The following is a 14,285-nucleotide window of genomic DNA, read 5'->3' as shown; positions in this document are numbered from 1 at the left end:
GGTGGAAAAAGACGAAGGAGCGTTTGGCGAGCTACGTATAAGTGAAAGGTAATTTTAAAATGAAAATATATATAAGTCAACACGTTTCGAGTTAATGTTTAGTTGCTCATCGCAGATGAATGTTGTTTCTTTATACAATGTGAACTGGGGTCGAAAACAACAACTTTATTTTGTGGCTAGCGCCGAACAAACTACCACGCGCTAAGCCATATGGCGCTAACCGTTAGCCGATGTTAGCCAAGCTAGCTGTTAGCAACGTCCACATGTTCAATGTTAATTTGTGTATGAGAGTTGATCGGATAGATGCCCGGTGTCCAGTAAGGTCGGTGGTTTTTTACAGGGTATTGATTGGTGTAAAATCAGTTTAACCTCATTGATAAAACTAGATCCATAAATCCTAGGCACCGAGCTGTAGACCACACTTCATCACGTGTCACGTTAACTTCTTGGTTTACCTATGTGCTGTTCGTCAGTCTGAAGGACGTCGCGAAAGATTTGGTTTCCCCGCCGCACCTTGTTTCGATGACTTGGAGACAAGGTCCATTGTTTTGGATTAAACTTTTAGTCATTAAATGCTACTGATAACCAAACACGATTAAACTAAAATTGGTGGTAAAGACACGATTGTCATTTCCAGGTACAGTATGTCTGTTGCTGTTTTCATCATGTCACTTTGTGTATGAAATTTACTAAATAACTTAAAACTCTCACATTCATGCACTGAACTCCACTATACCACTATACATGCTTTTATATAATCTAGACTTGACTACTGTAACGCTCTGTACGCTGGGATCAGCAAAAAGCCGGGCGGCGCGATCTCGGTGTGAACACAGTATTGAAACATCCGCAGACTGCAACTCATTCAAAATGCAGCTGCCAGGCTTTTAACAGGTAGGCTAGTTAAGGTAGAAGTGACCACATAACTCCATCCCTTGCCACTCTCCATTGGCTGCCCGTGAGTTTTAGAATTGATTCCAAGATTTTACTAACTGTTTTTAAAGCCCTGAATGGTCAGGCCCCTGCCTACATCCGTGATTTGCTTTTACCATACGAGCCTGACCGCTGCCTGAGATCCGCCGGTGCTGCCCTGCTTACGGTCCCAAGGTCCCGTCTTGTCACTAAAGGTGACTGGGCCTTTGCTGTCCGTGCTCCATAGCTGTGGAACTTAATTTAGTTTTATCATTATTGTATGATTACCTTGTTGTGGGTGGGTGATTTTATAATTTTAAATCCAATTTTTATTCCTCTGGTGGTTTTATTATGTTGTTGCAGGGAATTGTATTTGACCTGTTTTATTTCTGTTGTTATTGTACAGCACCTTGTAACTTGTTTGTGAAAGGTGCTATATAAATAAAGTTATTATTATTATTATACCACATTACATTATACAGTGTAGACTAAATCAACTGGTTTGCTGTCATATTATTCCTCTATTGGCATTTTAAGAAAGTCATGTGAAACATGGCTCTGGGCCCAGTATTGACAGAAATGCAACTGACCCCAATGACATAACATATGTCTATGGAAAATGTACATTTTTCACCTCAATGATCTTTGATTTGTTTCTTCTTCAATGTGTGTTTTTACCAGGATGTCGGACAGTGAGTCTATAAAGAAAATGTTGCGGTCTGTACTTCAGTCCAGCAAGTCAGGCGTGTCCGTGCACAAGCTTCAGTCAGAGTACCGGTCACTTTGTGGAGAGCCCATCCCATTAAAGAAGGTCGGCTACTCAAAACTGGAGGACTTTCTCAGGAGCATCCCTTCTGTGGTGAGGTTGGAGTACCGAATGGGTGAGGTGAGGGCTGACCTAAAATATTTTTGCATCTTTTATTCTACTGCCTCAGGCCAGCTAGCATCAGCAAAAACCATAGAGACTCTAAATTGTTGTTTGTACTTTGGCATATGTAGCCTGTTTATAAGCAGTGTTATGACTTTTTTCCATGTGTCTGTAAGCGTAACAATGAATCTACCCTGCAGTTGACATGCTTTGCTGCCGTGTGCAAAGAGACGGCCCACATTGCTGAGCTCGTGGCCAGGCAGAAGACCACAAAGAAATCTGGTCGCTCGCAAGTCATCAACTGCAAGATGAGATTCAAACCTTCCAACCCCTACATGCTCAATGGTAGGAGACACCTGCTACAAGGATAATGTAGCTTTGTTTCTTTTATCAGGCAAATGCCTTCATGTTAACAGAATAGCAAAACACTGTAAAAAGTCTCCGGTGAATAGTAGATGATCTTTATCATTCATCAATACATAACTTTGTTTTCAACATCACATCACCTAACCTGCTCTGTTATCACTTTTTTCACGCATTCAGTGAGGCCAAGGTCGTCTCTCCGCCAGCCGTCAGCTGCTGGTGTCTCTAACTGGGCAGGGAACCGTTCTTATTCCCATGGCGGCCACAGAGGTTTCAGTGCAGCGGGGGATTACAGGTAGACATCGTTGTGCTGCCGCTTTTATCTTTTAGATACCGTAATCACCATTGGCTACACTTAAGTCTTGGTTAGATTGTCAACAAGACGCATACCTAAACCAGCCACAAAACCAACATAGTGAGTTCTTTCTGTAACCAAAATGTGAGTTAATTCAGACTTTGAAGATGAATTAACTAACGTTTTTACTTGTGTTCTGCCCAAACATCAGGCAGATGGACCAGAGGTTTAGTGCTGCTACACCAGTCGAACACCGACAACCGGTTTCTCAACAAGTTGTGAAACAATGTCCCATGCCTGTCAGGTGAACACACATACAGACACACCTTTTAAGTTGCCATACAAACTCATTTGTAAATAGGTTTAAATTGCAAAATATTTCTTATGGACAAATATTCAATGTCTTAATCAATGATATAGGTCATGATATATCATGTACAATACCCCCTCTTAAAGCAGAAATAAGCGGAATATTTGTGTTACTATAAGTCTTAAATAGTTATATCTTCTGACAGCAATCACTTATATAGAGTGTTTGGTCTGAAACACGGGTCTGTCAGTCACTCTGCTCTGCTGTAAGCCGAGGAGAAAACTTTCCTTGTATCCTACAACCTTTATCCAATGAGGAGAGAGAACGGCATAAAGGGGCGGTCCTCTCTGTGTGTGCAGCCAAGGGATGTGCGTGAATGTGGTGACGTAGGGACTGCTAACTCCATCTGCTGACAAGAAGTTAGCCAAAACGACCGGATCGCTTACTTCTGCTTTAAACACTTCACAGATGAGTCTAGTTTCGGATATGGGGTTATTATATCAGTATACAGACAGTATTACGGTATTAATATTATGTGGAATACACAACTAAACAAATCTGTATTATCTTATTCTTGTATCTAGCACTAAAGTTTGCACTAAAATCAACACTGCCAATTTGTTATATATTTTTTTGTACATTACATTGTATTTGCTTTTGCTATTTTATTATGTATAGTTTGTTTTATATTCTTATCCTATATGTTGTTATCGTCACTGTGTGTAATTCTGCTGCTGCACTGTAATTTCCCAGCTTGGGATCAATAAAGTATATCTATCTATCTAGAACTGCAGGAAGACATTTGTATTGAATGACAACGATGCTATGAAAAGCACAATTTACTTAACAGACTGTGTTTTCAACAGGAAAGAGAAGAACTTTGCAAACTGCCACAAGCCACAAGGTATGTTGGACCCTCTTGCTTTGTATTCTCATTTTGTTCACCACGGTCTGTTAACCAAGTGAACTCTGCTTCAGGTAGTGTATTCTGAATGGCACATTTTAGAATCATCGTCATCAAAACATTTAAAATACAACATATTTTACCACTGAATACTTCTGTATGATGTGCTGTACTGTACTGTACAAGGCTGCATTTGACTGCAGTGGAGCTGCATTTGACTGCAGTGGAGCCAGGCCGCCGGCCTGGGGTCATAGTAAATAGATGTTATTTAGGAATCAGGCTTTATGGAGCCATTAACAGTTGATTAAAAGAAATAACCATCTGCCTTGATAATGATGCACTAGATAAGCTTAGTAAAAAAACCCAGCTGAAATGTTTTACATGTGTCATTGGGAAAGTAACTGCAGAGCGGTCTATAATATCAACATTTGACAACATTACCAAAACATAAATACGTTGAAGTATGAGAATCAGATTAACTAACAGCCAGTGAAATCAATCTGTTGGTGACTCTTCACTCATACCAGATCTTGTTAACATTTCTTTCTTCCTCTGCTCTGTTACACAGAGAAGCCTCCTGAACCGGCCCCCAGACAGAACCAATCACAGGTACAGAAAAACTCACTCGTGCCATTTGTACTGGTATTGACTGCACAGCTGTGATCACTATCTTAAGGAGCTGCCAGCTAGGAGCTCTACTATATTTAGTCACTAGGCAAGCACTTAAAACCTGAGTTAAAAAGAAAGCTGCAAGAAGAAAATGTGTGTTTGCTTGGTATTTAAAGTCTTGTGTGTTTGAATACAGCCTGCAGCCCCACACCGATTAGTGATGTCACAGCATTTATTTTTTCCAGTTTGTATTTTGTTAGTAGTTTTTATATCATCATATCAAGACAGTCCAAATGAGAACAACATGGGGGCATGTTTGTGGTGATGAATCAAATCTCCTCCTGCAGTCTGGTGTGTATGACGTGGAGCTGTCGCAAAGCCGGATAACTAAACTTCTGCAGAACTACTACAATGGACTGTGGATGTCGAAAATATCCACTGTCTACAGTGAAATGTTTGGTCAGACGCTCCACCCTCAGGCGCTCAAAGACCTGGAAAAGTGGACACACATCTGCATGGTGAGATGGTACTTTATATGTTAAAACACATCAACACCAAGGTTTGTCACTGCAGTGGCCGCCCACATAGAGTTTTTCTTTTTCATTTATTATCAGTTTGTTGAATGCAATGTATTTGAAACAAATCCAATGTTGGGACATTTGGAAAATGCTGTGAGGAAATCAATGGTTCAGATCAGATTTATTTTTTCAATGCGTGTGTTTCAGTTACATTCTCTAAATTGTGTTTAATTTTCCTAGTTCTTAACCAGAGAAAACATTATGACACAGTTGAAGATTCACAATTGCACAGAAATTCATTTTGCCATTTTTTCAATTATAGAGCATCAACATGTATTAAAAGGAGTCGATTCGTACTTCCTTCTGTCACCGTCTCTTGCTCATTTGGCCTTCACAGGTGGAGCAACCCTCCTGCACCAACCGAGTTGACCGGCTGGTCTACCCTCCTCTGCCTCCCAAGCCATCTGCTGTCTCTAGCAGTGGCACCGTCAACTCCCCTCCAACATCACCAAGCACCAACACCTTACACATTTCATCAAATCCCTCAACACCTGTAAAACTCTCCCCGTCTCCCCCTGTCCCTAAACCCAGGCTTTTCCCCAGAAGCCCCTTGGCTCAGCCCACTTTCGTTTTCCCCCCACAGTGCCTTTCTGTCTCTCCAGTCAAGGTATTATCCCCAGTCACATTGCGCAGCCCTGCACGCAACCCAGCGCTAGCTCCCCGACTGCCCCCGTGTGCCGGTCTTGCGATCAGTCCCGGTGGTGGATGTAAAGATAATCCCAACTTGACTCCGCCTGCCCACAACCAAAACACTCGACCCCTGGCCCCTAGCTGGACTTCACCGGCCAAGGATTCTGCACCAGCCGCCCCTGTCCAACCGGGCTCTGATATTTTATCCCTTATGAAGGTCACCTTTTCCCCGCCCTCTGGTCCCACTCCAAAACCTTCTGCGGTCACTGTATCAGCTGAGGTGCGTCAGAGACTAAATGAGCTTCTGTCAAAGTACAGTACTGGTTTGTGGGCCCATGCTCTGCCTGCACTGTTTTTGGACACGTACAAGACACCGTTCCCTGAGCATGTGCTCGAAAACTTGTCTGCTTTGCTGGATATATGCACTGTGGAGTACCCCATTCCAGGCAATAAGAACAAGGTAAGTGAAAGCGATAAGCAATCATCATCACATGTCTCCTTGAAAGATTGATTTTCTTACTCTCATAATTGACTCTCTTGATGATGACGACAAGTGAACATTGCCTTTCAGCTAGTGTCCCTGAGCTGATTCTTCTGACAGCTCAGGGACACTCTTTCTCACCCGTTTGTCTTTATTTGCACATATTGATGTCTCATTTATTTTGTGTATTGTATTTTGTGGTGGTCAGGCCATCTTGTATAACTCCAGCAAAACAGACACGGAAGCCACAGACAGCCAAGAAAGCCAGGAGTGCAGAAGTCAACCCCTGCCCTCGGGGCTGGAGGTGCAGGGTCCTGTGGTTCCTCCCCGTCTGGTTCCTCCCTCTGAGCAGTTTCCCTCTGTGCTCATCACTGACGCTAAGAGCAGCAATGTGGTCACTGTAAGGTAGGACATCATGTAATCACGCATTAATGCAGTTAACATAAGGTGCAAATTGTAAAATATGTCATCTTCATAATTGTCCATATCATACATTGGTGTCAGTTGCGACAGGCTGCATTTAAGCATCTTAAATAGGCCTGGGACGATAACAAATTTTGCTGGACGATATATTGTCCCACAAATTATTGACGATAAACGATATTATTGACACATTTTTTGAGAACAAATTAATAACCACTAATATAATAATAATATTTCATAATAATGCAAGTAGACCCTTTTAAATGTGATAAACTTTTATTTCTCTGAGTATTGTTTTTAAACATTGTAATTGGAATGACAAGAACTTATATAGCTACTATCCTAAATAAATAAAATAAACAAAAAATAAAAAAAACAGTGCAGTGCAGCTCTTCTGTCATAACGTTACGTGAAGCTCCACTTTTCATTCAAACAAACTAATGTGACTTCCACACATGACATGTAAGATTTAACGTTAATCAATGAGACTATCATTTATCTCCTATAAAGTATTAAACCAGCCGGCGGTAAACCTCTAAAAACCTGCTGATAAGTTTTCTTAGTCGTTTTCTCCCCCAATGACGGAGGTTGACCGGCCAGTAAGCTGCTGCAGACGGCTGCAGACTGTGGGAAGCCCCGCTCCTCCTGCTCGCTGCTACCACCGTAGCTCCAAAAACGTCGGAGGAAAACTCCCAACAGGTGATATGTGGATAAACTGACCACAGACTGGGGCCTAAACTGTGACTTTCTCGCATGAAAAAATATTAAAACTGTAAAAAAAAAAAGTGACGTGTTAACAGACTGGCAGCAAGACGGTAAAATAATTAGCTGCTTAGCTTCACAGTTAGCGCTGCCGGTTGCTGCCAAATGCATTCTGGGAAACAAAGATCCTGGATGACTGAAAAGAGGGTTCACTCCTTTCATTCTGCAAAACAAACGGCCCAGGTGCCGAGACCGATGCACAGAGTGAAGCCTCTTGTCATCCAGCCTGGTTGGAGGCCAGAGACCAGGAAAACAAATACGTGCATGCACATGGCGATTTATCGAGGCCGGAAAAACTATCGAGTTCATTTTCATTTATCGTGCGATTAATTGATTTATTGATTATCGTCCCAGGCGGCAGGCCTAATCTTAAACTTCTTCTTATAATTGTGATGCAATCTTAAAGCAGAAGTGAGTGATATATTTGTGTTAATATAAGTCTTAAATAGTTATATCTTCCGACAGCAATCACTTACATAGAGTGTTTGGACTGAAACACGGGTCTCTTAGTCCCTCTGCTCTGCTCTGAGCCGAGGAGAAAACATTTATCGTATCCTACAGTTTTTATCCAATGAGGAGAGAGAACGGCATGCAGGGCTGTGTGTGCAGCCAAGGAACGCCGTGAATGTGGTGACGTAGCGACGAGGACTGTTATGGTGCGTTCAAGGAAACTCGTATTTTTCCGACCGTGAAGTGGTACCAGTTCGATCTGGTACGAGTTCACCGGTCGGAAGTTACGAGGCCGTTATAGTGACTTTCACAGGTAAAACAGGTCGGAAAAACACGAGTGGGTTGCCTGGAACGCTACAAAGTCGTAAGTTGTGACTTGAAGCTGTAATTTACGATTTCAAAAGCCTGCCTGGAACGCAGCATTAGCGAAAACGACCAGATCACTCACTTCTGCTTTAACATGAAAACAAATATATGCAACTACAACCATGAACAGATTTTGTAGAGATAATCAGGTCACCGTCTTGGAGACCACCACGGCCATGCAGAGTTGGAACCTAAAACATTTGTCTGTCTGATCAGATATGTCGGTGAGAACTACTCCAATTCCCAGGAGGCCATGGAAGACGCAATGCGCTCCTTCTACAACAGAGGCCCACCCCGGCAACATCTGTCTAAGCCTGTTGTCGGCCAGCTGGTAGCAGTCAGAGGGGAGGATGCAGATGATCTGGCCAGGGCTCAGATCACGGAGGTTATGGAGCCCAGCAAGGTCAAGGTAATGAACCTACCATAGCTGATTGTAGTTAGGGTTGGGGTTGTCAGGTTGCTAGAAGAAAAGACATCTTGTAGCGACAGCATGGGTGAGTGAGTTTGCATGTCTGTCTGGCAGGTATATTATGTGGACTATGGCTTCTCTGTGGAGACCAATTGGAAGAATCTGTTTGAGCTGCACCAAGAGTTTTTCAGTCTGCCATTCCAGGCTACGAATGTTCGACTCGCAGGTATGTACAAAATGAATTACTGATCTCATGTTGGGGTAAGATATCACAGCAGTATTCTCTGTCTATCAAGTACAAACTATTTAAATTTGCCAGTATTAGCAATGAGTCATTAATAGCCCTGCATTTTTTTTTTTTTTTTTGCTCCGTTCTTCCAATTTTTCTTAACCCATCAGGTTTAGAGCTTTTCAGCTCCCATCCACTGGTCCTGTCCACCCTGGACAAGTTGGCAGTAGGGAAGATTCTGCTGATGGAAACATTGGAGCCCTGTCAACAGTCCGAGATGCCTGTGGCGGTGCTCTACGACACTTCACAAGATGAAGATGTCAACATTAATTCCACCTGCCTCAAAACGCTGCAGGACAGCACCATGAACAACCCCCTGACTGTGAGTTATAGCATTAATCACATGTAGTGGGATAGAACACCACATTACGGCAGCACTCTTGTGTGCCACAAGGGGGATTTTTTAAATTTTTTTATATCAGGACTGCCACTGAGTGGTGCTGTTGCACCGTTCACATATGAATCTGTTCTGTCCTGCCGTAGCCAAATTATGTGTTACAGGAAGTCTGCAGGTTTCCCTTGTCAGCACTCATTGACATATAATTGTTGTCAGTCCTCCTCATTTAATTGAACGTGACTCTTTCTGTTGCCTGTAGGTAAATGTGACCTACCAGGATGTGTGCGTCACAAATGTATGCGCAGATGGTATCATTTACTGCCAGCTGCCCTCCAGAGGAACAGCAAGACTTGGCAAGTTGCTGGAAAAAGTCGAGGCCTTCTTCATCTCCCAGGTAGACAAGGTTTCACAGTACAAAAATACCTCTACTTGCACAGTTTTCAGGTTTTAGAGTGATGATATAAAGGGTAGCTGCAGTGTAATTGCCAGGCGTGGCTGTAGGTGCTGCTTGATGCACAGAGAGGATGTAAGACGTGTCACGATAACACACAAGTTTGAATTTACAGATGAGTCCCTGGTTATCATAACTACACTATGTTCTTAAACAGCACTCTCCAAAGCAGTGGCTTGTTGTGCTTTGTGTAAATAGACCCTTATGTTGATTGCACAGCTTGTTTTTGTTAAGAGACTGAGGTAGACAAACAAGGTTTTACAGTGGTTGAGATATGATGCGATAAAAGGATGGATGACGCTATTCAAATATTTAGACTGAGAGTAAACCCACACTAAATCAAACACACAATACTGTTGTCACACATTTCTGAAACCTTTCCAACACGTTGCAGTTTATTTTTCCACTGTTGATGGCTGATGAAAAGCACTTGCAAGACAGAGATGCAAACATAAAAGCAGCCACACACAAGTCAGAGCCGTCCCTCTGATTCTCAGAGCAGTACAGAATTTTTACTGCAGTACTTGAATGATCTCACTTTCTCCTGATGTAATACAGAATCTGTGTCAAAAATCTGCATCAAAGCACTCAGCGGTTTACCTCCAAAATACATCTGACTGTCAGGTAGTCAGGTTGTGGCTCTAGCTGTTCTTCACATAAGATCCAGATCTGTTGAAGGTGATTTGAGCCATTGTCAATGCTGTGACGAGAGTGACACCCACTCCTGCTGCATTTGCTGTGACATCCAACTCAGTTTTTCTTTTCCTTTAAAACTGCCGTTGTAATTGCTCCAATCAGATGACGTCTGAGTCCCTGGTGTCCAGACCCTTCAGTGGCAAGGTCTGTCTAGCCCGCTACAAAGGAAAGTGGTCCAGAGTGGAGGTAAAGATCAGAATGATGAGTATCTTTTTGAAAAGCTTCATTATTTGGGACATTGAAACTACTGAGAGATGTTCATGTTGTCTTCAGATCACCAACATGTTCAGCAACAGAGTGATTGAGATCCTCTACATTGACTTGGGTATCCCAGCAACTGTGGAGGTGACCGATCTCAGAGAGATCCCACCTGTTTTGCTCAAAGACTGCACCATAATCCCACCACAGGTCAGTTGTTTGTCTGTTTGGAGTATTGAAAGGCTCAATCGGCACAGCACCTCTCTTTAAACTGTGTTTCTAAAGATGCTAACGCTCTTTCTCTGTCTAGGCTATCAAATGTCGACTTGCCGACCTCAAAGCTCCTGAGGGAGACTGGAGTCCAGAGGCTGTCCTGTGGCTGAAGGAGGCTGTCCTTGACTCTCAAGACTGTAAAATGAAGGTAACATACTCTAACATAAAGCTAAGCACACGGCTAAATTAAACTTGTGTCATAATCCAAATATATACACACATTGCAAATGAAACCTACAAATAAGGCCTTATTAAAGGACTGCCTTATGGGCAGGAATGTTTACAGGCTGCAGCTTTAAGGACTCATGAGGCAGTTTCTTCACAACAATGTGAAATAGTCATGCTGATCTCAAGGTCTCTCTGACTTTGTATGTGTCTGTGTGTGTCTCTGTCAGATCTTGAAATTAGAGGAGCACAAAGGAGGCGTGCTGGTCTACATGTACCTCTTCGTTGGTTCTGCCAGCCAGGAACTGGACAACAGCATTAACCATCAGCTGATCCGCTCAGAGTTGTGGCAGAAAATCACATCACAGAACAACAACACAATCAAAAGCAGTAACACCAACATGGACACAGGTAAGACTACATTTTTGTTGTTTTTTTGATTCACAATTAATCACACTGGTTTTGACATTTTTAATTTTGAAGCTCTGAACATGAGTGTGTTTTGTTTGCCTGTGTTTTGTGTAATTGCTCCTGTCTTGGGTGCTCAAGTGGAGAAGTCGACTCTGAGCAGCTTGGCCCGGAAACGTGTTCAGGAACTGACCCAGCCTGCTCAAAGAGCTGACGACTTGTCTCATCTGGATACAAACAGCAAAACTGAGCAGCGGCCACTTCAGCTGCCTCCCTCACTGGAGCTTCCTCAGGTGTGGTGGAGAAGGACAAACTTTTGTTTTGTAGAGGAAGTTGTATCATGACACGTCCTGTCTTTGTTTGAAGAATCATTCGATGCCTCCTGGGAATATATTTTTTGTGCCAGTAGGTTGTAAAGTATTTTAGTTGTTTGTGACTATTCGTGTATAACCTAATGTAGTTTGTATGTATGAGCAATTTACTATAGTTTATCTACCATTTGATGTGCATTTTAACACTTAATAACTAGATCTCGGGAAATTCTCAACAAAACTATGTAGTAATGTCTACTCCCCCCTTTTCCTTTCAGCCCGGTCAGAATTTGGATGTGTTTGTGCCAGTGGCCTGCCACCCAGGTTACTTTGTGCTGCAGCCCTGGCAGGACCTGCATAAGCTGGTGGTGTTAATGGGGGAGATGATCCTCTACTATAACCAGACGTTGAAGACCAACACAACCACACACATCCAGAAAGGAGATGTGTTTGCTGCCAAAATAGACAAGAAGTAAGTGTTTTAATATGAATTTGCACTATGCATAATATGATGACATATGATGTGATGACACTGCTGTGTTAAGTATGACAAAACTGTCTGTAAATGAATGTGTCTGTCCTGTGCTGTGGCTATGTTTTGATGGTTAATGACTCAGCTAACAACTGTCTCCACTCAGCTGGCAGCGCGTACAGGTGAAGGGGATTCTAGCCAACGGGTTGGTGTCTGTCTATGAGCTGGATCACGGCAAACATGAGCTGGTGCGGAGTAACTGCATCAGGCCCCTGATAGAGGAGTTCAGACAGTTGCCCTTCCAGGCTATCGCTGCACAACTGGCAGGCGAGTGCAGTCATCATTATCTTTACGTGGCTGGACTGATCTTATAGGCATTAAGGTCCTGTTATTTATATGTGAGGGACATCGCCACTATTTTCATTTGAAGGTTATATGCTTCATGTTTAGTTTTGAATTCCTGGATATAAGGGATAGTTCAACATTGTGGAAAATTCGCATATTGCCATAATCCCTATAGTCTTGGGAGTAGGTTTATTACCTTTAATTGTCGGTGCATGTTGTTTTGAGATCTGCGGGGCAGAGACGTGAGCTGCTCAGGTAACACAATGGAGGTGAAGGATACAGGTCCCCTGTCACTCAAAGCTCATCAAATACACAATCCAACAACTCCTAAACATGCTTCTGGACAAGTTGTGACCTGCACATTCACCACGCTATGAAATAATCCTGTAACATTATGAGACAGAGTTGTTTTAGAGGCAAATGCGTAGCCGGAACTGTGTTTCAGACGTCGCTGCTGGGCGGAGTGATTTAAAAAGTGTAAGTAGTTCAGAGTATTTGCATTGTGTGTCGTAATGTTACATAATTATACATGATTATTTCATAGCGTGGTGAATGTGCAGGTCACATGGAGTTGTTGGACTGTATATTTGATGAGTTTTGAGGGACAAGGGACCTGTACCGTTCACCTTCATTGTATCCGCTGAGCAGCTCACGTCTCTGCTCCACGGATCTCAAAACAACATGCACCAACAATTAAAGGTGATAAACCTTACTCCTATGACTGTAGGAATTATGGCAATAGGCAAATTTGCCAAAATGTTGAAATATCTTGGTGGTGCTCCTTTGTGACTTAGTTGATTGACGTCCTGACATTTAGTATCCATCCTCAAACCGGACATTTCTCCTCCATCCTCCAGGTGTGACGACGCGTCAGTGGTCAGAAGAAGCCTCCATGTTGTTCAGAAACCACGTGGAGAAGCGAGCGCTGGTTGCTCACGTGGAGAGCGTGCAGGATGGCTCGGAGACAGGTGAGCTGCGGGACCGTCGGTTGACAGTTTACCTGGTGGACACCACATTAGAGGACCGGGACATTTGGATCCACAGCATCATGGATGACATCGGCAGTGAGCTGTCTTCGGCTGCCTAGGATGTCTCCTCAAACACGGTGGGAAATTAATCAGCCAGAAAACAGACTGTACATGTATTTTTGAACCAGCCACCGTATTTTCGTTTCTAAAAGCTGACGGTGCTCAGTGAACTTCTGAAGCCAAGCATTCTCACCTTTTTCACGATTCTGGATCATTCCCATAATCTAATACTCGAGTGAAGCCCTCCTAATTCTGTCATGGCCAAGGGTCTTGTGACATTGAGATGAAGGATATTTTTTTGTTGAATTCATTTTCCTGAAATTAAGGACTGACAGACCATTGTCTCGTCGGAGGACTTGGCTTGAATGCTGTTAAATTTAACATTTGATGAGGAAGTACATTGCTAGATCTTCCCTTTGCATGTCATAACAAATAATTTAGAAACAGTAATTCTGATTCATCAACACTTTTTGTTCCTTCAAGTTAAACCACCTGTGTGTTGCATGGTTTGGTAATTTGGCTTTGCCTCTATCTGATTTGTTTTTGTTTGCTGTGCCTTATGCATGTGATGGTGTTTTCTCATTTTGCACTTACCTTTGAGTATGTAATGTACATATTTTACATTTATCCAACTGAAATGACTTCATTGCATTAATCTGTGTAGTTGGTAAAACTTCACTGATTGGAACACCTTGGTTAGTATTATCTTGTGTTACTCAACTAAAAGAATAGGTTGTAATTTTTGTAGTGTTTCTTCAACATGAAAATATGTTCACAGATTGATTCCATTAAAATTCTGAAACAATTGAGGATGTATTTTGACTGCAAGCTTTTAAAAAAAAAGTTATGTGTGCACTGTGCAGACCAACTGCCAATGAATTAGTGATATATCTCTATTTCTGGTCTTGAAAGCATTGCTTTCAAACTTCAGAGGGAGCCCAGGCCAAGATAA

The 14,285-nt window shown here is 42.6% G+C and overlaps 1 protein-coding gene across 1 annotated transcript; it reads left to right on the top strand.

Moving 5' to 3' along the window:
- Positions 1 to 1,594: 1,594 nt before the first annotated feature.
- Positions 1,595 to 13,392, top strand: tdrd7a (tudor domain containing 7 a; the record flags this gene model as incomplete). The annotated part of the gene is made up of 21 exons (XM_083982545.1): positions 1,595 to 1,798; positions 1,981 to 2,125; positions 2,324 to 2,438; positions 2,650 to 2,742; positions 3,615 to 3,652; positions 4,221 to 4,261; positions 4,609 to 4,779; positions 5,177 to 5,929; positions 6,159 to 6,355; positions 8,168 to 8,360; positions 8,475 to 8,586; positions 8,760 to 8,971; positions 9,246 to 9,380; positions 10,236 to 10,319; positions 10,407 to 10,541; positions 10,642 to 10,752; positions 11,000 to 11,180; positions 11,319 to 11,470; positions 11,767 to 11,960; positions 12,127 to 12,287; positions 13,163 to 13,392. The coding sequence occupies 21 exons, from the start codon at positions 1,595 to 1,597 to the stop codon at positions 13,390 to 13,392; spliced, it is 3,657 nt and encodes a 1,218-aa protein (XP_083838671.1).
- Between the last annotated feature and the right edge of the window lie 893 nt (positions 13,393 to 14,285).

The sequence above is a fragment of the Trachurus trachurus genome (assembly GCF_905171665.1).
Source record: "Trachurus trachurus genome assembly, chromosome: 1".
In the NCBI taxonomy this organism is placed as follows: Eukaryota; Metazoa; Chordata; class Actinopteri; order Carangiformes; family Carangidae; genus Trachurus; species Trachurus trachurus.
Note: the sequence above shows the minus strand (reverse complement) of the source record. Positions and strands in the feature narration are given on the sequence as shown.